The 24,365-nt window shown below is 37.3% G+C and overlaps 1 protein-coding gene and 1 non-coding gene across 2 annotated transcripts; one reads left to right on the forward strand and one right to left on the reverse strand.

Moving 5' to 3' along the window:
- Window positions 1-10,046: 10,046 nt before the first annotated feature.
- Window positions 10,047-11,318, reverse strand: LOC131648751 (uncharacterized). Its single transcript, XM_058918481.1, has one exon. It carries the CDS (start codon window positions 11,316-11,318, stop codon window positions 10,047-10,049), a length of 1,272 nt encoding a protein of 423 aa, XP_058774464.1.
- A 712-nt stretch (window positions 11,319-12,030) lies between these two features.
- LOC131654389 (small nucleolar RNA R71) lies at window positions 12,031-12,137 on the forward strand. Its single transcript, XR_009299430.1, has one exon. It is a non-coding gene; the product is annotated as a small nucleolar RNA R71 (small nucleolar RNA).
- The last annotated feature ends 12,228 nt before the right edge of the window (window positions 12,138-24,365 follow it).

The raw sequence follows: 24,365 nt of genomic DNA on the forward strand, positions 1-24,365 counted from the left end.
CTCATAACTTTTGATCCGAGTATCCGATTTATGTGCCGTTTTGGGCGTTGCGAAGCTAATGAGATGCTTTATCTGATGAATTGATAAAATGGGCAATAGCCAACTTTACTTTTTAAACTCGATTTAATTATTAATGAATTGAAAGATAGTATATGTATATGTGCTTATATATATGACTATTGATGCATGTTCTGTATTGGTGATGAGATTGTGATATTCATTGGGTGATGTTGGTTTATAACATGTCGTAAATGAATACATATTTTGTGATTATTTTGTTGGGTTGTTTTGATAATTGGTTACATTGTGTGCAATTATGTTAGATGTAACGATGTATGAACGTGGTGATGATTGATGAATTATGAATGTTAATATACTGTTAATATTAACATGTGAACTGTGGTGAATGTATGTGTGATATGTTTGTATGAATGCTAAGAATATATACATGCTTATTGGTGATGATTTGGTGATGATAATGAGACGATGTGTTACATCGGATTGGTGATGTTGTAAGCATGTTATATGTTGCATTCATTGGCATACATTTTTGGTGATGGATCCCGGTGATGAAAGTGGATCAAAACGGTGGGCATGATTCCCAGTGTGGGGAATCGGTGCTGGATATTTTGGTGAGCATGATTCCCAGTGTGTGGAATCGGTGCTGGATATTTTGGTGAGCATGATTCCCAGTGTGTGGAATCGGTGCTGGATATTTGGTGAGCATGATTCCCTGTGTGTGGAATCGGTGCTGGTTAAACTGTATCTCAGTGATGAGGATATCAGTTGGATGGGTATATCCCATGTATGGTACCACATGCATAGTGTCAGTTTAATCATATGCATTGGTTATAACATGATTGGATGGAATTCAGTGTTATGCCTTGGTGTGTTTATATGATTGATGTATTAAGAATATGTTGTTAATATAACTTGATCATTGGTATAATTGATGAGTTGTGGGCCGATGGCCAATATTGTTGGATTGATGTTTACTTGTTGTAATAATTCTGATTATATGTATGATTGAGTGGATGATAATTACTATGAGATTTTATTGCTTATGATTGCATAATGCTTATTAATTCGAATGAAACTCACCCTTACTTTGATGATTTCAGATTAAGGATGTAGCGGCGTCTTGATTGGGTGAAGATAGCTTATAGGCTAGCCCTTAGTCCGTGTCGAGTCATGCTCTGAATGTAACACTGGGGAACGCTAGTTTAGAGACGAGTTATTATGTCGGTCTTTGTTGTTTATAATTGTATTAGAGAACTTGCATGAATGATGATGATTATGCAATGTTATGAATTATAATCCGCTGTGTTGAACATGAATTGTATTTATGTTAAATGGTTCCTCGTGTGGCATGACAAATGACTATAGTATTTTATGTTAAAGAAGTTGTGACATCCTTGTATTTCATGTTTACTCTAAATTTTTATTATATTTTCCGCGGGGGTTTTAGAAGGGTGTTACAATAGTGGTATCAGAGCATTGTCGGTCCTTGCGACCAGAGTCTTGTTGTTAATTTCCTTTCGGTATGCGACATGTGTGTGAAACACTGTCGGTACTCAGTGTGTTCTAAATGTTTGCTTGCAGAAGTGGGATTGAAACTAGTGGGGGAGAAGTCATGCTTCTCGGATATGTCTCAGATGCAAGATGTTAGAGAGATGCGTGGGGCAGTAGTACAAGAGTGTGGAGTTATTGTTTTCTGAAGCGAAGGTGACATGGACTGAAGACCGTGGTTGTTGTTCAGTCGGAGTGTCTCGGAGTAGATGATGGTTATTTCTGAGAAATGGAATTTGGAAGTTGTGATGCCTCAAGTGCTACTGACGTACTGCGATGTTGTTGTATGAGTAGCCCTATGTAAAAGGTTGTTGTTGAAGCAGTGATTAAAAGAAGTATTGTCGTAGACCTTGTCGTAGGATTACTAGTAAGTAATTGAGATGATGGGAGAGGTTATCGATGTTGTTGAGAAAGTTTCGAAGTGCGAGTAATGCAAAGAGACGAATATGATCTCAAGGATAAGAAGGTTGATGATGGCGTACATGAATTTGGTTTCAGGATGTTGCAGAAATCGAACTTCAGCGATGAAATGTGTTGTTTAAGTTATAAGAAGTTTGGAAGCGAAGAGATGTGATAAGATGATGTTAATAATGAGATTAATTTGAAGAGGATGAGTTTTGGAGCAGAATTTTCGTAAGCAAATCGCAGGAAGATTGCTGAATCGTTATGAAACTTCGAAAATTCATAACTGGAGTTCTGGACATCCGATTTGAGTTCCGTTTGAAGCGTCGGAAAGCTAACGAGATGAACCTTGTTATAAAAATGGTTGCAGCAGCTGTAACATATTTAATTGTGTTAGGATGATGTTAGAAAGAGGTGAAGTTACGGTTACACTTGTCCTTAGAACTAGATTGTTCGTTGGTGCGGCATGGGATGTCAGTGTCAGAGTTAAACAGAATAAAGGAATAATGAGGAGGCTTGTTGAGAAGCAATCTTAGAGATTAAATGTGCCAATTGAGAAGTTTTGGAGATGTCGTATAGAGTTTCGTTGCATGGTATCGGTATTGTATCTTGGGTAACGGTTGGAAACATTCATATCTTGAACTTTGAGTATCGGATTAGGGTGTCGTTTGAGACTACGAAGAGGTGAGATTATGTTATAACTTGTGGAAGAGTTATAAATACAGTAGAGTGGTCCTATGAGGAGATATTATGATGTTGGATAAAGAGGCCTAGACCAGTGTTGAAATAGGAATGCTTATTACCGCGATTGTTCGGAACGAAGTCGAGTAGAATATGTCCTTAATAAATAAGCGGATAAAGATGATTTAAATATTGATGGATTTGAGTGATGAAGGAATCAGTAGAAAAAGTGAAATAGACTTTGGAACCATTTGTGGTATATTGTGATGCGTCGTTGATGGGTTTGGATGGTGTATTGATGTAAAATCAGTAAGTAGTAACTTATGCGTCGGGACGATTGAAAGCGCAGAAAAGGAATTATCTGACTCATGATTTAGATTTGGCAGCCATGGTTTTGTTTTGATGTTGCAGTGACATTATTTGTATGGTTCAAGGTTGCCTCTAAAATTGTCGATACTGATGGTGAAAGAGTTGGATTGAATTGAACAATTCAGAGAATTAAGTTTGGTATGTGAAGGTGCTCCTACTAATGTTGGATTGGGTATGCTGAGACTGACTAATGGTATTCTAGACAAGATTAGAGAAAGCCAGAAAGCTGATAAGTCGACCTTGAATTACAAAGGTAAAGACGGCGAATTCAGAATTAACGAGGATGGTGTAATGAGGTCTAGAAGTCGCGTTTGCGTTCAAGATGTTACCGGGTTGAGAATTCTAGAAGAAGGACACCGTAGAGAATTAGACAATGTTAATGAGTTGAGTATAAACTCAGGAAGGACACTATTATGTAGTAACAACGGTTTATGCTTAAACATGATTGTCGGCTATCTATTGACAAATTGAGGACTTGATCACCCTTAATCTCTTGTTGATAGTAGGCGGAGTCATATAGATAGTATGAGATTGCTTGTTACCTTAATGGTATAAGATGTGGTGAAGGTTGAGAGGTGAGAATAACCACTCACCATATTGTGGGAACTTATGAGGAAGTGAATATGAAGGGGTGCAAAGCATTGGACGGTGACTTAAGACGAGTAGTCGTAGTCGTACAGCGAAAGTATGATGTAAAGTGGTGTTATGAGTGCTACTCGTGAGTAGTGAGAATTAATATGTCGGGGTTCTACATGGAGAATATATGTTGATCTATAGGTTGGATTTGGAATCTCGTAGACATAAGGATGTCGTGCCAAAGGATTAGAACCCTTTTGAATAATTGTCGAGATGATGGATATCCTATTATGGTTGAATGTAGTTAATGAGTATGTGTTCGAAGAAGTTAAGACAACGAGTTGATACTATGTAATGCCATAATAATTTTGTACTGTTGTAAGGTGTTATGTAAATTTATGAATATAATGTGGAATTATACTCTGCGAAGGACGAAGTTAATCTGATTCTTAGTGGAGAGTGGGACTCAATTGAGCTACCTTGTAAGCAATGGTATATTGAGGATAATGAGCTATGTAATTATAACTACTGATGTGTGCTTGTTCCGATAGTGGGAATGTTTTTAATAGATGAAGTAACTCGGGAATTTGCTTTGAGTAAGTGTAAGTATTACTTTATCGCTCAATTGCAAGAGTGTGCCTAAGGTTGGTACGTGAGTAAATGGAATCCATTACTACAGTGTTGATCAGTTGCGATCATACCATGGATTATGTAATTGTATTATTCAGTTGTTGAGTGTATTGTATGGATCGTACCTCGAAGTTTCATTGTCGTTAATCGTTGGAGTATAGCGAGTGGTATACCCTGGGATGGCCAGATGCGAAGTAAGGGCGGAGATTGAATGCATGAGATATGCTGGTGTTGGTTATGTCAGATGAATTTTGAGACTCGACTAAGAAGGTGTTAACGGAGAATGGGAGAGTCAAATGAAGTACTCTTATCTGGGACTTTACTTGAAGTATGTTTTCGAGGACGAAAACTCTTTTAGTGGGGGAGAGTTGTAACACCCCATAATTTCAGTTTATTAATTTAATTTGGATTTAAATTAAATAATTGGAATTTTAGTATTTTTATTTGGAATTATTTGGAAAATGGTGAAATATTGACATTTGGGCCTAGAGTGGTGATTAGCAGAAGAGGGGATGTTGACTAAGCAAGCCCATTATAATATTTATTTTATTTTTCATAAAATAAGGAATTTGGGGAAAAGAGGAAGGAGAAGCAGGAACTGAGTCTGAAGAAAGGAGAACACGTGAAAGTGAGAAGAGCCAAAGGGGAAGAGGACCTTCGAAGTTCGACTCTGAGGTAAGGGGGGATTCTTCGGGTTAGTATTCCTTATGTGATTGTAGGTAGTATGATTGATTAGGATTGTGGTCCAGTTCAATCGTACGTGTCGGGTTGGGAATTTGTTAGGTTTTGATAATCTTGTATGAATTGACATGATTTTGTTGATACTTGTGATATATGATGTTAATGCATGTCAATAACTTGTTTGAAATGTGTAATTGTGTGAAAATCAATGATAATTGTGTGTATGTTCGTATGTACCTGAAATTGGGGTTATGGGATAGGGTAAAAGCTGTCAAAATGTTGAATTTGGCTGTGCAGGTACGTAGGAACCGGTTCCCATGTGGGACGAACCGGTTCCCCCTTGTAAAAACAGAGAAATATGGGTTCTGGGTAGCTGGGAACCGGTTCCCATGTAGGGACAACCCGGTTCCCCATAGTAAAAATCAGAGACGTGACTTTTGAGACTGCCAGGAACCGGTTCCCACGTAGGGACAACCCCGTTCCTGCAGCATTTTTCTAAAAATGTTTTATCTTTGAAAACTCATAACTTTTGATCCGAGTATCCGATTTATGTGCCGTTTTGGGCGTTGCGAAGCTAATGAGATGCTTTATCTGATGAATTGATAAAATGGGCAATAGCCAACTTTACTTTTTAAACTCGATTTAATTATTAATGAATTGAAAGATAGTATATGTATATGTGCTTATATATATGACTATTGATGCATGTTCTGTATTGGTGATGAGATTGTGATATTCATTGGGTGATGTTGGTTTATAACATGTCGTAAATGAATACATATTTTGTGATTATTTTGTTGGGTTGTTTTGATAATTGGTTACATTGTGTGCAATTATGTTAGATGTAACGATGTATGAACGTGGTGATGATTGATGAATTATGAATGTTAATATACTGTTAATATTAACATGTGAACTGTGGTGAATGTATGTGTGATATGTTTGTATGAATGCTAAGAATATATACATGCTTATTGGTGATGATTTGGTGATGATAATGAGACGATGTGTTACATCGGATTGGTGATGTTGTAAGCATGTTATATGTTGCATTCATTGGCATACATTTTTGGTGATGGATCCCGGTGATGAAAGTGGATCAAAACGGTGGGCATGATTCCCAGTGTGGGGAATCGGTGCTGGATATTTTGGTGAGCATGATTCCCAGTGTGTGGAATCGGTGCTGGATATTTTGGTGAGCATGATTCCCAGTGTGTGGAATCGGTGCTGGATATTTGGTGAGCATGATTCCCTGTGTGTGGAATCGGTGCTGGTTAAACTGTATCTCAGTGATGAGGATATCAGTTGGATGGGTATATCCCATGTATGGTACCACATGCATAGTGTCAGTTTAATCATATGCATTGGTTATAACATGATTGGATGGAATTCAGTGTTATGCCTTGGTGTGTTTATATGATTGATGTATTAAGAATATGTTGTTAATATAACTTGATCATTGGTATAATTGATGAGTTGTGGGCCGATGGCCAATATTGTTGGATTGATGTTTACTTGTTGTAATAATTCTGATTATATGTATGATTGAGTGGATGATAATTACTATGAGATTTTATTGCTTATGATTGCATAATGCTTATTAATTCGAATGAAACTCACCCTTACTTTGATGATTTCAGATTAAGGATGTAGCGGCGTCTTGATTGGGTGAAGATAGCTTATAGGCTAGCCCTTAGTCCGTGTCGAGTCATGCTCTGAATGTAACACTGGGGAACGCTAGTTTAGAGACGAGTTATTATGTCGGTCTTTGTTGTTTATAATTGTATTAGAGAACTTGCATGAATGATGATGATTATGCAATGTTATGAATTATAATCCGCTGTGTTGAACATGAATTGTATTTATGTTAAATGGTTCCTCGTGTGGCATGACAAATGACTATAGTATTTTATGTTAAAGAAGTTGTGACATCCTTGTATTTCATGTTTACTCTAAATTTTTATTATATTTTCCGCGGGGGTTTTAGAAGGGTGTTACATATGTCATCAGTGAAATCCATCTCTAAAGTTAGAAAAGAGGTTAGTACCCTGAAAGTTTTTTAAAATCAGAAAGAAAAGTTTTAAGTAGTATGATTTAATACAAAAAGAGTTAGTATTTTGAAAATAGAATGCAGAAAGAAAAGAAAAGAAATTTTAATAAAACATTAAAATCAAAATAATTTAAAACAAAATTAAAGTTAAAAGGTGGGTTGTCTCCCACGAAAGCGCTTTGTTTAACGTCGCAAGCTCGACGAATCGATGGTTAGTTCGTCGACTCGACGATTATCTCTACGAGCTTAAGACTATCAGTGTAGTATTTGTTTTCAATAATATGGTAATGTTTTAATCGCTGCTCGTTTACAACGAAGCTATCGCTCGATTTTCCTTTAATTTCAACAGCGCCACTCAGATATACTTTGGTAACTTCGAATGGACCAGACCACCTTGAACGAAGTTTTCCTGGAAAGAGCTTAAGTCGAGAATTAAATAGTAGCACCACATCTCCTTCATTGAATTCCTTCCTTGAGATGCGTTTATCGTGCCACTTCTTTGTTCTTTCTTTGTAAATCCTAGCATTCTCGTAAGCATCCCATCTAATTTCCTCCAACTCGTTAATATCTAATAGCCTCCTTTCGCCTGCGGCGGTGTATTTTAAGTTTAAGGTTTTTATTGCCCAGTAGACTTTATGCTCTAGTTCTATCGGTAAATGACAAGATTTACCGTATACTAATTTGAAGGGCGTGGTTCCTATTGGTGTCTTGTAGGCGGTTCTATACGCCCACAGTGCTTCATGTAACTTAGTTGACCAATCATTCCTAGATGTGGCAATAGTCCTTTCAAGTATTTGCTTGATTTGTCTATCCGAGACTTCAACTTGTCCACTAGTTTGTGGGTGGTAAGGTGTTGCTACATAGTGTCGGACTCCATATTTCACTAAGAGTTTTTCGAAAATTCTAGATATGAAGTGGGATCCTCCGTCGATAATGACTGACCTTGGTACACCAAACCTCGGAAGATGATATTCTTGAACAGCTTAATCACTACTTCTGCATCGTTTGTGGGTGAGGCTACAGCTTCTAACCATTTAGATACGTAATCTACTGCGACAAGTATGTAATTATTTCCAAAGGAAGATGGGAAAGGTCCCATAAAATATATTCCCCACACATCAAAGATTTCTACTTCTAAAATGCCCTTTTGTGGCATTTCATCTCGCCTAGATATGTTTCCAGTGCGCTGACAGTGGTCGCAATTTCTACCAGCGATGTCGACATCCTTCCACAGGTTGGACCAAAAGAGACCGGCTTGCAGAACCTTAGCGCATGTCTTTGATGTGCTTGCATGCCCACCATAGGGGGCATCATGGCAATGATGTATTATACTCTCTATCTCTTCTTCCGGAACACATCGGCGGAATATCCCATCAGCGCCTCTCTTGAATAGCAAGGGTTCATCCCAATAGTACTGTTTAAGGTCATGGAAGAACTTCTTCTTTTGTTGATAGGTCATGTCAGGCGGAAGCACTCTCGCTGCTAGGTAGTTGACGAAATCAGCATACCATGGCAGTGTGGTTCCGGTGCTTAGTATCTTAACGGCTTTGGTTTGCGCTTTAGGTTGTTCCAATGTGTCACTTTCGGATTCTAAGTGTGCTATTAAGCGTTCATAAGGGAAATCATCGTTGATTGGTGTTTCTTCTGTTTTAATACCTTCCATCCTAGATAAATGGTCGGCTACAACGTTTTCGGTTCCCTTTTTATCTTTGATTTCCAAATCAAATTCTTGTAGTAATAGGATCCACCTTAATAGTCTAGGTTTTGCATCTTGTTTAGCTAGTAGATACCTAATGGCTGCATGGTCAGTGTAAACTATTATCTTTGCTCCTATCAGATAGGAACAAAACTTGTCTAACGCGAAGACCACGGCCAAGAGTTCCTTTTCGGTTGTGGCGTAATTCATTTACGCAGGATCTAAGGTCCTACTTGCATAGTATATTGCGTGGAGTTTCTTATCTTTCCTTTGGCCTAAGGCTACTCCTACAGCATAGTCGCTTGCATCACACATAATTTCAAACGGTAAATTCCAGTCGGGTGGTTGCATTATGGGTGCGGATATAAGGGCTATCTTTAGTACTTCAAAGGCTTATAAACATTCATCGTTGAAATTAAACTCAACGTCTTTCATTAAGAGGCTATTCAGAGGTTTAGAGATCTTAGAAAAGTCCTTTATGAATCTTCCATAGAAACCTGCGTGTCCTAAGAATCTCTGTATTTCTCTAACTGTTTTTGGGGGTTGGAGGTTTTCTATTACTTCGATCTTTGCTTTATCGACTTCAATCCCTCTTTTGGAGACTACATGTCCAAGTACAATCCCTTGTTTAACCATAAAGTGACACTTTTCCCAGTTTAGGACGAGGTTAACTTGTACACGCCGGTCCAATACTTTTTCTAGATTAGAGAGGCATCCTTCAAAATCCTCCCCACATACAGAGAAGTCGTCCATAAAGACTTCCATGATGTTGTCTATGTAATCAGCGAAAATCAACATCATGCATCTCTGAAATGTCGCAGGGGCGTTGGAGAATCTGAACGGCATCCGTCTATAAGCGAATGTTCCATAAGGGCATGTGAAGGTTGTTTTCTCTTAGTCATCAGGGTGAATTGGGATTTTAAAGAATCCTGAGTAACCATCCAGGTAGCAGTAATAGGAATGTTTTGCTAAGCGTTCGAGCATTTGGTCAATAAAGGGAAGAGGGAAATGGTCTTTCCTTGTGGCTTTGTTTAATTTACGATAGTCAATACACATTCTTGCTCCAGTCACTTTTCTTTCGGTGATAGATTCGCCTGACTTGTTTACAGTAACTGTTATGCCTCCCTTCTTTGGTACACAATGGACCGGACTTACCCACTGACTATCCAAGATTGGATATATAATTCTTGCATTCAGAATTTTAGTAACTTCATCTTTAACTATTGTGCTCAGGATAGGGTTAATCCTTCTTTGATGTTCCCTAGAGGTTTTGCAATCTTCTTCCGACATGATGCGATGCATACATATGGAAGGACTTATTCCTTTCAGATCAGCAATGTTATATCCTAACGCAGATGGATATTTCCTTAATACTTGTAATAGCTTCTCGGTCTATGTGGCTCCTAGCTCTGCGTTGATTATTACTGGTCTTTTGAGCTCATCGTCTAGGTATTCATACCTAAGAGTCTTGGGTAATGGTTTAAGGTCCAAGGCTGTTTTCTTTGGGCAAGACATAGGGTTGGGTGTTAAAGCTAAGCATTCGCTTAAATTATCGTCTCGATATTCCGGATGCCAATTGTCATCTTCGAAAATCAGAGGCATCAGAATCTTTATAACTTCAGAGTAAGATTCTTCTGATAATCCTATCTCTCTTGCACATTCATCAATAACATCCACCAGATAACATGTGTCCTCTATAGCTGGGGCTTGAAGGAATTGTGTTAAAATAAACTCGACCTTCTCCTCACCTACTTCGAATGTCAACTTGCCTTTCTTTATGTCTATAATAGCTCCAGCGGTAGCTAGAAAAGGTCTTCCTAAGATTATAGGAGTATTGACGTCTTGCTTTATGTCCATAATTATGAAATCCGTAGGGATGTAGAATTGTCCGATGCGGACGGGTACGTTTTCAAGAACACCTACGGGATACTTGACAGATCGGTCAGCAAGTTGTACTGAGATCTTGGTTGGTCTTAGGTCTCCCATGTTTAGTTTCTCGCAAATAGACAAAGGCATTAGGCTAATAATAGCTCCTAAGTCGCACAGAGCTTTGTCTATGACGAATTTTCCTATATTGCAAGGTATGGAGAAACTCCCTGGGTCTTTCAGCTTAGGTGGCATTTTATTTTGAATTATGGCACTACATTCGGCAGTGAGTGTTACGGTCTCGTTGTCTTCTAATTTCTTATTATTTGATAGGATTTCTTTTAGGAACTTAGCATATGAGGGCATTTGGGTAATAGCTTCAGTAAACGGAATTGTAATGTTCAACTGTTTAAGAAGTTTGACAAATTTTTTAAACTGCCCTATGTTTTTAGATTTCTCGAGTCTTTGAGGGTATGGGATAGGTGGTTTATAAGGTGGCGGAGGTATGTATGGCGCTTCTTTTTCCTCCGTCTCGCCTTCCTTGGTCTCTTTCTCTTTCTGATCACTTGGTTTATCCTTGGGTCTACTTTCCTCCTCAGCTGTCTTACTAGGGCTTTGGAACATAACAGGGTTTTTAAGCCTAGGATCAGTCGGTTCGTCCATCTCTCTACCACTTCGCAGAATAATAGCATGAGCATGTCCTTTTGGGTTAGGTTGTGGTTGTCCTGGAAATGTCCCAGCAGGTGCGGTAGTAGGTGCTTGTTGTTGTGCCACTTGAGAGATTTGTGTCTCAAGCATCTTGTTGTGAGTGGCCAACGCGTCTACTTTAGTTGCTAACTGTTTGATTTTCTCATTAGTGTGCACGTTCTAATTTATGAAATCCTTATTACTATGAGTTTGAGTGGCTATGAAATTTTCCATCATTAATTCTAAGTTAGACTTCCTAGGGACGTTAGGAGTAGCGAATGGTGCCTTTTGATATCCAGGTGGTACACTGGGTGCTTGACCAGGTGCGTACAAAGCATTATTGTTCTTATACGAGAAGTTAGGGTGATTCTTCCATCCTGGGTTATACGTGTTTGAGTAGGGGTTTCCTTGAGCATAGTTTACTGGTTCGAGGGAAACTCCTGCCAAAAGATGGCACTTGGGGGCAGCATGTCCAGACATCCCGCATATTTCACAATTGGGGGAAACAGCAGCCACGGCGGCTACAGGTGCTACAGTGAGGTTTTCGATCTTCTGAGTTAGGGCATCGACTTTGGCGTTAACGCGGTCGAGGCTACTTATCTCGTACATACCACTCTTCGTTGAAGATTTCTCTCCAGAAGTTTTCTCTGATTGAGCTCTCTCGCTTCCCCATTGATAATGATTCTGAGCCATACTATCGATAAGTGCATAGGCATCAGCATACGCTTTGTCCATCAGTGTGCCACCTGCAGCGGCGTCAATTGTAAGTCTCGTATTGTAGAGGAGACCATTGTAAAAGGTATGGATAATTAACCATTCTTCTAATCCATGATGTGGACAGAGTCTAAGCATGTCTTTGTATCTCTCCCACGCTTCAAATAAAGACTCGTTGTCTTTTTGTCTAAACCCATTGATCTGGGCCCTTAGCATGGCGGTCTTACTAGGTGGAAAATAACGTGCCAGGAAGACTTTCTTAAGTTCATTCCAGGTCGTGACAGAATTGGCGGGTAAAGACTGGAGCCAAGCTCTATCTCTATCCCTCAATGAAAAAGGAAAAAGGCGCAGTCGGATAGCTTCCGCACTGAAAAATGAAGGTTAGGGTCTTCCGTCGCATTTCCAGAAAATTGATTTTGTTGTACAGCTGAAAACAACGATGGTTTTAGCTCGAAGTTGTTCGCCTCAATAGCAGGAGCAGCAATGCTATTGTGAGGTTCGGCTTGCGAAGGAATAGAGTAAGATTTGAGAGGACGCGGCTGTTCTCCCATGGTTGATTCTTCAACTGGTTCAGAAGTAGGAGTAGGAACAAGAGTGCGAGTACATCGTAATCGACGTGATACAGTGATAGAACGCTCCGGTTCGGGAATTGGCAGCGCTAAGTCTTCACTTCGAGAGAGAGTACTTGGCATGCACAAAGGGATTAGAATAATTGAGTTTCCTTAGTCTCTACAATGTAACAGTTAATTACGATTATCGACTAAATTAGTCCCCAACAACGGCGCCAAAAACTTGATCGCGACAAAATGGGGTATGTTTGTGATTATGACTGCAACTGCACAGTCTATCGCGTAGTTTTAAAAGATATCGAACCCACAGGGACTAAGAATCGACCTAATGCAGTTAATCGTTACTACGTAAATCTAAGGCTAATATCTGATTGTTTATGATCAGACGGGGAATTAAAAGGAATATAATTTAATTAAATAAGCGGGTATATTATTGGTATGTAACGGTCGGACGTCGGGGACCTAGTAAACTATCGACGTGAATCGTAAATTAAAATACTCTTTCTGTAGAAGTCACTTGTTTAAAAACCTTCCTCTCACACTCTCGGGTTTGTTGATTATGATCTCATTATTAAACCTAAGTGAGCGCTCTCGCTGTATCAAATAAAGTTTAAAAATGATTTTTGAAAACCGATGAAGTCTAATTAACCTTAAAGTGCTCTCGCTGTATTTAAGGTTAATGTTTAATTTCTACTGTCCAGTTAAAATCTCAAACTCTGATTTTTATTGACCCTAACTTCTATTGTTTTTAACTCTCGTTACAAAACAGTTAAATTAAGCATTAGAAATTAATACCAGATAGATAAATTTAATTAATAAAATACGTCGACAGTGTTACTCGATTCCCTCGGTTATGTGACCTTACATACCGATAAAAATAATTTAGCTGGACATTGTTTTAACAGACAAAACATAACAGATATCGCAGGTATAAAATAATCTGGACATAATTCTAATAACTAACATAAACAGACAATAATAATTTAAAGCAATTAAATGAACCTGAATTAATATAGCAAAATCGAATTTGAAACAAAGCAGCACTGGTTCTTGAATCCGGTACTGAAATTGAGTTCTTGAAAATAAATTTGATGCTAAACTAAAATTAATTTTGAAGCTAGCAATGAAAACTAAATCGCAATAGAATTTCCGGAGTGGAAATCTATTGCAGGAAGTGGATAGGAAACAAAAATAAAACTTGAAAAATAGCAGAAGAACTAAGTGACGGCAGTAGGGTAAAAATGCGTAACCCTCTCAATTAATCTTGAAGGGTATTTATAGAGCTGCCTCAGAATCTTGTGTTGGAGTTTGTTTCGTCTCTGTTGCTGTTCTTTCGGAGGAGAAAATGGCGGAGAGTAAAAACGGCGTCTCTTCTGGGCCTGGGTGTGTGACAAACGTCACACACTATATTTAGGGGAGGTGCCGAACGGCATGAAGGGGGGTGCCAACCAGCAGGCACTTCAGTGTGCCCTCCGTCTCGTGCCTGACTCCTCTTGCGCGGTGGGCTTCTTTTGTTCTAGGCCTTTTTCTTCTTCCTATTTACACCTCCTCATTTAATTGGCATTATAAGCAATTCTTCTCCATTCAAGCTCCTTTTTCCGATTATTTCTTTTGCGAGCTTCGATTAAATAAATTCCTGAAAACAAATAGAAATACTGGCATAATACAAAATAAAATAATAAAATCGAAATAAAATAGAATAATAATGCATGTAAATTAAGCTAAATATACGATACGTTTTCGTGATATCAACTACCGCGACCCTAAACTCGATTTTATTATTTCTGCCCTTTTTGAGAATTTTTAACTTTTTTCTAAATTTTACGATTATCAACTCTTTCGCCATATTGAACCCCCAACTGCCTCAAAAGTACAGAAAGTTAACCAAGGTTAATAGAACTCAAAAGAAAAACAAAGAAATTCATATATGCTCGCCTTATCAAAAGGCACAACCATTATTCATTCAATCAATCTCGCCTTATCAAAATGCCTCAACAAGGTTATCAAAACAAGGTCAACAATAATCAAGTACAATCTTCCCTTTACCTTTTATGGATCAAATGCTAGAGAGGTTGTCAGGTCAAGATTTTTATTGTTTCTTAGATGGCTATTCCGGGTACAACCAAATTTCGGTCAATTCGGAAGATCAAGAGAAGACGGGTTTCACTTGTCCCTTTGGAATTTTTGCTTATAGACGGATGCCCTTTGGGTTGTCTAATGCACCGGACACTTTTCAAAGATGTATGCAAGCCATCTTTTCCGACCTCGTTGAAAAGACAATGGAAGTTTTCATGGAAGACTTCTCCGTTTTTGGAGCATCCTTTGATATTTGCTTGAAGAATTTGGATACCGTGTTGAAGAGATGTGTTGAAACCAACTTGGTACTTAATTAGGAAAAGTGTAATTTCATGGTTACCGAGGGCATTGTCCTTGGTCATAAAGTGTCATCCAAAGTCATTAAAGTTGATCGAGCAAAAGTAGAGGTCATTGAAAAGCTACCACCACCGTTGAATGTGAAAGGAATTCGAAGCATCTTGGGTCATGTGGGATTTTATCGGAGGTTTATCAAAGATTTCTCAAAGATCGCAAAGCCATTGTGCAACTTGTTCAAAAAAGGTAAGCCTTTCATTTTTGATGATGCATGTTCATTAGCTTTTAATGAATTGAAAAATAAATTGACAACTGCACCCATAATCATAGCACCCGATTGGAAACTTGATTTTGAATTAATGTGTGATGCTAGCGATTATGCGGTAGGTGCAGTTTTGGGTTAAAGGAAAGGAAAAAAATTTCATGCTATACATTACGCTAGCAAGGTTCTTAACGAAGCACAAATCAATTATGCAACCACTGAAAAAGAACTGCTAGCTATTGTGTATCCATTAGAAAAATTTAGGTCATATTTAATTGGTTCGAAAGTTGTTGTTTATACTGACCATGCAACTATAAAGTATCTACTTACCAAGCCAGACTCCAAGTAAAGGCTCATTAGGTGGATCTTGTTGTTGCAAGAGTTTGACCTAGAGATTTGAGATAAAAAAGGAGCGGAAAACTTGGTTGTCTTTGTAGCGGGGAAAATCTGAGACCGAAGCCATAGGATTGACTCGACTCAGTATTTCGTTTGAAATCGCCACCGCGCTTTATTGTTTCCAAAGGAAAAGGGAAAAGAACGAAAAACCCAAAGTTTGTTTTTAAAACAAAAAGAGAACTCAGGTTCGGGTGTTGATTATATGAGGGGAAGGTTTTAAGCACCCCTCATATTTGTGGTACTCCACAGGAACCTTTTTGAAAATCTGTGTCGTGTGTGCTAAAAAAGGGTTTGTTTTATTTTTAAAATAAGCTCGGCAAGACATTAAGCCTTGTGCCTACATACCTCCTCGGTGCAATGGAGAAGTCAGAGCTAATGTAGTTCCGCTTAAAAGGGAAAACATTTTTATAAAAAAACGAATAAACACTTTATCGTCGTCGGAGAGAAATACTCAGCCATTGATCTTGAGCATGAGAACAAATGAGTTCTTTGCATCGCAAATGAAAGAAGGGCTCCAACTCGGATAAAATCAACGAGTATGCCACTAGCTCTCTCACGCGGAAAAGATCTCATTATATCAATCAATTTCAAAATCGTGGGGTATCGCCACTCATTTCAACAATTAGTCGTGTCTAAACTTTTTGAAAAAAAGGGCCACTAAGGGCAAAAGATATTTTAAAGAAAGGTTTTAAAAGAGATTTTACAAACATAAGAAGGTTTTTGAAAAAGGGAGAAGATTTTGAAAATATAAGAAGTGGGAGGAGATGAAGAGGCTAACCTAGTGCATAAAATAAAAGCTAGGGAAAAGAACGGTCTAACCGAAATAAGAAGCCAACACTTGACATTACGAGTCAAGGTAGATTGCCCATCCTTTGGAATATCGAACACTAAAACAACACATTACTTGGGGATCCAGATGAACTTATTATCTTTAGCACCACTTTGCATTAAGCACATTAAAATTCTGACGGAAATCGGGCAGAGTAACGGCTGTTTTCAGGTAAAATCCTTATCTCAATGCCTTGGACTTAACCATCAAGGACTTTCAAGGAAATACCTGCATACACAAACAGACAACAATCCAATGCCAGACAGACAGAATAATAGCATAGTAACAACAGAATAAGGGTCCAGAGGTACTAAGTCCATAAGTCTGAATCTCCAAAATGCTCGGGATAGTAACCAATAGTCCGAAAGAGAGCCTTAAGTGTTTTTTAGATTTTGTTATTTATTAGTGTTTTAGCATAAAACTAAAGTATGGTCCAAGTGGACAAAAAGAAAATAGCGGAAACATAAACATAGTGTCCAAATGGACAAAGAGAAAATAGCGGAATGTAAATATGATGAAATGATAAAGCATAAAGCAAAATATAAAGAGCAATATAATAAATTGCGGAAATTAAAGTCAATTGTTAGATGTTAAAGATAACCATCTTGAAACTTGTCAAGTATGTTATCAAAGTTAGTAATAAAGATCGATGGTGAGTGAAGGATGTTCTCGGATTTAAATTCAATGGACATTTATCAAAAGCTTGATAAAATCATAGCGACTACACGATAAATTTCCATAAGTCTTAAATCAACCGCATACAATTCTCTTCCATATTTGATCTTTTTGATTCGGGACACGAAATATTGCGCTATGTTAAGCAGATCGCCAAGTGATTTATGTAGAAATCACCCTACAACGAGGCCGGTCAACAATCTTTGTGCTAATGCATGCTAGAAAACAATATGTAGATCGCTCTCCAAAAGCAATACCGCACGAAAAGAAAAATGAGGAGTGATCTAGTCTTTACCAAGAATCCATAAGAATACTCAAGGTATTAAGACTTTCATCGATCAAAAGAAAAAGAAATAAAAGATGGAACCACATTAAAAGCTCCTTTCATCCATAATTTCAATCACTTAATTTTGCGGATTTGGATTCTCATCCTATCGACGCCCTAAGTCCATTGATATTAGAGAGAAATTAGGCATCTAATTTGTGATTCAAAGAAAATATCAAAAGAATGGAGTAGAAGAAGAGTTAGAACCAAAAACAAGTCAAAAATAGCAAAAACAAACATTCTGCCTCACTGGAAATCGATTTACCTCTGTAGGAAATCGATTTCCTGCCTGCAGAATTCAGATCTGGCGCAAAAAACAGAGTGGAAATCGATTTCCCTCTGTAGGAAATCGATTTCCTGCGCACAGTTTTCAAAAAAAACAGCATTATGAACCATAAAACTTGATTTAGACAAACATACAAACACCTTATGATCACATATCCATTGGAGCACGAATTTTCCACCAAATCACCATCAAATAGGACCAATATAGCATCAAAGATGCATTGAACACAAGCAACAAAGATCTACATCTTAGAGTTTAGGAATTTACCAATTCTTGAAACAAATTTTTGGAGTAACTTCAAGAACAAGCACAAAGTGTGTAGATCCTTCTAAATTGGAGATGAACAACCAAAGAAAAGAGAGAAATGTAGGAGGTTTAGTTCAAAACTAGTAAGATTCAATGTGAATCTCACTAATTCTATGAGAATGAACTTTGGGTGAGGGTTTTGGAAAGGGTGAGAAATGAATTTGCAAGCAATTTTTTGGCTCTCCAAGCTTGAGAAATGAGAGAGTAGAGACCTCTATTTATAGGATGAGAGCAAGAGTAGTGGCAATTTGGTCATTTGCTCTTGGTTAATTAACTTGTGTTTAATTGGTACTTAAATGGTATTTAAATGGTAAAAATGGTAAAATGAGGTTTAAGTGGGTTTAATGAAGGGATTAATTTTGGTGAGGTGGAAAAATGGCAAAGTGATCAAATAAAAAGGTGCCAAAATGATGTCAAGCTTCCCTCCTTATATTTTTTTGAATTTTGCGCACAAGAAATCGATTTCCCATAGGGGTAAATCGATTTCCACCTTCAAATTTCCAAAAAATGTTTTCTTGCACTGTTTTGATTTTTGCCCGATCTTTTACCTGTAAAATATAAACAAAAGAGACAAAACACATATTTTTTTGATTTTGGTTAGTATGAACAAATAAAAAAGCTAAAAGTGCTTGATGATTCCCCTTAGAGATAATCACAATATCAAAGATAGAGCCTCACATTGGTGCTCTTGATTAATGATTAATATGCAATTGATGTATGATTTTAGGGTCAAAAATTGGGGTATGACAGTCTTTTGTGACACATGTTATCACACACACACACACATGAGGTATCCATTGATTGATTGCTTAAGTTTTTTGTTGAAAATCCAAAGGAATAGGAATGGTATTGACTAAAATTGTCAAGGTACTCAAACTCTTTTCCAAATCTATTTTATTTTGGGTTAAAGTATTTTTAAAGCTTTTCACTTGTTAAAAAATGATTTTGTATTGTTAAAGCTCAACCTTTTCAAATCCACCCTTGGTTTTGTATTGTTAAAGCTCAACCAACCTTTTGTTTTGAAACCTTGGCACTAAGAGGATAATTATTCCCGGTGAAACTACTCTTAGTCCATTGACCTTGTATTGTTAAGGCTTTGTCCCTTTTTATTTGGTTTTGTATTGTTAAAGCTCAACCACCCCTTTGTTTTAAAACCTTGGTACTAAGAGAAGAATTATTCCCGACGAAACTACTCTTGGATCATTGACCTTGTATTGTTAAAGCTTGGTCCCTTATATTAAAAACTTGTTAAGTATTGTTAAAGCTTAACATTTTAAAAACCCGTTGAGTAGTGATAAAGCTCAAAACCCAAAAAGATTTTGGCCACTTTGGCCCCCTTTTATTTTCCTTTTAAGAGGAACAACAAAAGCTCTGACTTCCCTTTTCTTAAAATGGGTATGTAGGCCTAAGATGTGATGTCTTATCGAGCTCACTTTCAAAAACTTCCTTTCCCATCCCTGTAACGCCCGAAAATTTATTTATTCGCTTAATTTAGACGTTTGTGATGTTTATTGAATTTTTGCGTTTTGAAGCGATTTAGTCGGTATTAGTTCGGGATAGCGGATCGACATTTAATCGAAAATTTTAATATTTTTAGTATTAGAAATATTAATAAGCTAATATGTGTTAGAACAAGATTTGTTCTTATCAATTATCTTAGTTTTGATGATAACAATAATATGAATTTTGCTTAAGATAATATGGTACTCTAATCCAATGCAATTTCCCTTTCAGGAAATATATATAAAGAGTACGCATAATTCAGCGCTCAGAAGATGTGTCTCAAATGGTTCAGCATGCAACATCAGAACATGGTCTGGCAAGACATCAGAAGATGGTCGAAGCAGAATCAGAACATGGGTCTATGGAAGCATCAGAAGAACATGAGATCAGAAGCACTGAAGATCAGAAGATGGTATCACGCTCAGAAGCACTTCAAGGTCAGAAGATCAGAAGATGCTGTGCACCAAGCTGTTTGACTCTGATGATATTCAAACGTCGTATTCACAAACATCAGATCAGAAGGAAGTACACGTGGCAGACTACGCTGACTGACAAAAGGAACGTTAAAGCTACTAAAGGCTACGTCAGTAGACACAGCGTGAACAAGGCTCGAGGTAGTTGACAAAAGCGTATAACATTAAATGCAAAGCTGTACGGAACACGCAAAGCATTAAATGCATTCAACGGTCATCTTCTCAACGCCTATAAATATGAAGTTCTGATAAGAAGCAAGGTTAACGATTCTGCACCAAAACAACTCATATCAAACTTGCTGATACGCTGTTCAAATCTAAACTCAGAATCTTCATCTTCATCAAAGCTCACTACATTGCTGTTGTAATATCTTAGTGAGATTAAGCTTAAATTGTAAGAGAAATATCACAGTTGTGATTATCGCTTTTAAGAAGCATCTGTAAACTCTTGAATAGATTACATTAAGTTGTAAGGAACTAGAGTGATCAGTTGATCAGTATACTCTAGGAAGTCTTAGCAGTTAGCTGAGCAGGAAGTCTTAGCAGTTAGCTGAGCAGGAAGTCTTGGCAGTTGGCTGAGCAGGAAGTCTTGGCAGTTGGCTGAGCAGAAAGTCTTAGGAGTGAACTAAGCCTAGAGTGATCGTGTTGATCAGTAGACTCTAGAAAAGTCTTAGGAGTGAACTAAGCAGTTGTTCCTGGAGTGATCAGGTTGTGATCAGAAGACTCTGGAAGACTTAGTTGCGGCTAAGTGGAAAACCATTGTAATCCGTGCGATTAGTGGATTAAATCCTCAGTTGAGGTAAATCATCTCTGCGGGGGTGGACTGGAGTAGCTTCGTTAACAGCGAACCAGGATAAAAATAATTGTGCATTTTATTTTTATCGCTCAAGATTTTAAGTCACACTTATTCAATCCCCCCCTTTCTAAGTGTTTTTTCTATCCTTCAATATGTAGCGTTTTGGGAATTTTCTGAGTAATTGAGATTAGACCGTAAATATTAGTTATTGAGTATTAACCGATATATTAAATAATTGAATATTTTGTTTTAATAGAATAATAGTGGAATATTATTAGAAGTAGCAATTTGATTTATTTATTTTATATTGAGGAGAATAATGGGCCTATTTTATTTAAGTGAGGAATAGAAATGTGGTGTTAGTATATTAAGCCCAAATATGTTATTAAATGGAAAAATAGGTTTTTAGTGTAGAAAGAGGTTTAAAGAAGAGTAGAGAAAACCAGAAAAAAATATAGAACCATTTGGAGAGAAAGGGGGCTAGGTCTTGAAGAGGAGAAGCAAACTTAGAGAGGTCCCAATTCAAGTGCCAAGATTGTAGAGTTTTCTTCAATCCAAACAAGAGGTAAGGGTGGGGTTCTCTTCCTATAATAGGGCTTATGAACAATTATATGTTGGAGATTAGGGATTTAGGTTTTGCTTTGCCGTATTGATTTTGTTCATCATTGTTGTTTGATATTGTTTTGTGAAATGAGAAGTAATGAGACATGCCAATGCTGTTCAATAATTTTACATAGGATTAGAAGTGGAATTGGTTAGATAGAATTATACTGTGTTTACGTTTTCCTTCCGTCGCTGTTGCTGCCTGGTGCGTTAAAGTTGCTGCTGTTGTGTTATTTAATGAGAGGCCCTTGTCTTAGAGGGACAGCTCATCATGTTGCTTCTACTTTGTTACTTAATTCCATGTTATACCATTCAGCTACTTTTATTCATTTCATGAAATTTTAGTATGTGTTGCATAATGTATCTTACTAAGTGACTACCTTTACTAACTATTAAACTAAACTGTGATAAATTAGTTGGAATATGTGAGCATGAGAAACCTATGTAGTAGACAATTAGAACATATACTATATTTTATTGATACTTAAAGATGGTATAGAATATTGATTTAGGATCTACACTAATAGCACTAAAATACCTTGTTATCCCCTGTTCCACAGTAGCAAGAGTAAGTTGGTATTTGGAAAATAATAACAGTAGTAATTATAGAACTAATAAACAGTCCCGTTCGATCGAAATAGCCGAATTAAGCGATATAATTAGTTGTCCGGAATTTAATGAAAATTGACGTGGTAGCTAAGTTTAATTAGTATATTAACGTGGTGGTGTTATTTTGTCGAAATTGTGATATTAATCGGTCGATTAAATTAATAGTTGAATTAATTTTTAGTAAGCCTATCTAATTAGAATAAATTGAACTTAGATTAACTATTCGGTTTAGCGGTAAATTACGGTATCTTGTGAACGTGACCGTGAATGTGATTGTTGTGAATATCTTTGTGAATCTTTTGCTAATGATATCGTCCGTTGATTTGATGAGTTGTCGGAATTGTTCCATTGTTGTACGAAGTTGTTGTACTATGTGTGAAGTGTATTACCTTTAATAATCGGTGATAATTGTGATATGGGTGTGTGCCTTGTGACGAATATTTTGTGAAGTAAATGATGATGATGATGTTGTGTGATGTTTGGTTCATCGAGTCTCATACATTTGCATATTTATTATGACGGCCTGGATTGGCAAATTAGTGACGAAGGCTTATGCCTTGTGCCTCTGAATTGGGCAATTGGTGACGGGGGCTGAAGCTCCGATTGGTACCACATGCATATACATGAGTCATGTCCCATGTGTCTTATGTGATTTATACATTGTGACGTTTTGTGACTATATTGTGATTGTATTTTCGTGACTTGTTATATGATGGAAGTATTTGAATTGTGAATTAATGACTTGGTGAGTAATATGAGGATATCAATACTTGTGAATGCGATTAACCGAATATGTCTAATTTCTGATATATAATTTATCATGCGCTCAATTATATGAATTGATATCTCACCCTTTCTTTGTTTCGCCGTTGCCTTTATATTGGTAACGTGCAGGTGATTCGCATTGAGAGGAGGTTAGCCGAGTTGGTCTTGAGTCATAGTCGCTCTGATACGTAGCACTCGGGGGGACGAATGCGTTATTTTACTTGCTATTGACTTATCATGTTTTGGCAAATACTTGAGTTGTTTATTTGAGATTGTCACCTTAATTGTGTTAATTGTTGAATTAAGATGCTATGAATCCTTGAACTAATTGTTGAGTTTCCGTTGCACTTCTATGGAAGTTGATTCATGTTAAAGTCTATCATTCGATGTTGTCGGTTCTTCCGTATTTGGTGAATGCTATGTATCCGCTTTATGCGACGAGGTGATTTGTCTTTGAGAATGAATATGTGATACCTCAATTGCTTATTTTGTGAATTTTTATACTCTGATTTTATTTAAATTTCATGGGTAGAATTGGGGTGTTACAATCCCCACACTCTTTTTAAACAAGTTCACATATGCTTTTCAAATATATGTACACAAAAACAATAACATTTTCAAAGAGGTTCCCATGGAGTACCATGGATATGAGGGGTTCTTAAAACCTTCCCCTTGTATAACAAACCCCCTTACCCAAATCTCTGTTAACTTTATTAGTTTTGATTTTAAAAACTTTTGTGGGTTTTATTCGCTCTTTCTCCCATTCCTTTTGGAAACAATAAAGCGCGGTGGCGACTTTGTTTTAAACAAATGAGCTAAGTCTTTCCCATGGCTTTAGTCTCACCAATTTCACCGCTACACACATGCATATTGGCGAATGTGTTTTATAGCATTCCCATTGCATTGCGATTATGAGTATTGTTGCTTTGTGAGAATAATTTAGAGAATAAAACTATGTGTTTTTATTTTAACTATCTTCTTGTTTATTTGCACTGATAACATTTGTAAGGATTATTCTCACCCCCTTTTTTATTTTGTGTGTGGCTTTTCGCCTATGTTGCAGATTCATGTTGCGTGTAATGCTTTCGAGTTGAGGAATGGTGGTCACTACCTTCTTCTTTGTGTTCAGTTTTGTTTTAGTATCCTTTGAGTTGCTCTGGTAATGTAGCACATGGGATGGGACGTTATTTCTTTTATCTAGATGCTTATTGAGTTGTTTGTCATAAATTATTGTTTATTTTGAGCTATTTTGATTTATGAGACTATGTGATGATGTTGCAAAATGTTTAATTCAATAACATGTGTTTTATTTGAGAATGTGTGATACCCTTTGGTGAATATATATTTGATTTAATTGAATTATATGTAGAGTCGGGAATATGGTATTACATATTACTTCATACTTGTTCTCAGGACTCTTTGTGATAACCATGGATGTTTGTTGAAGTGAATAACATTGATGTCTACGGGCTCCTCCCCCTTTTGCTAGACCAAATTGCACCTCGGTTATGTTGTAAGGCTTAATGTTTACGTCAGGCTCCTTCTAGGTCATCATATATAGTCATCAGTTCATTGTGTATGTTAGGGTGCTTAATTTTCAGATGGAAGAGGGAGGCCACTATATCTATAGTTGCTGAAAAGGGCCTTCCTAAGATGCAATTGTAGAAACTTTTATAG

This window comes from Vicia villosa, linkage group LG2, assembly GCF_029867415.1.
Source record: "Vicia villosa cultivar HV-30 ecotype Madison, WI linkage group LG2, Vvil1.0, whole genome shotgun sequence".
NCBI classification, from domain to species: domain Eukaryota; kingdom Viridiplantae; phylum Streptophyta; class Magnoliopsida; order Fabales; family Fabaceae; genus Vicia; species Vicia villosa.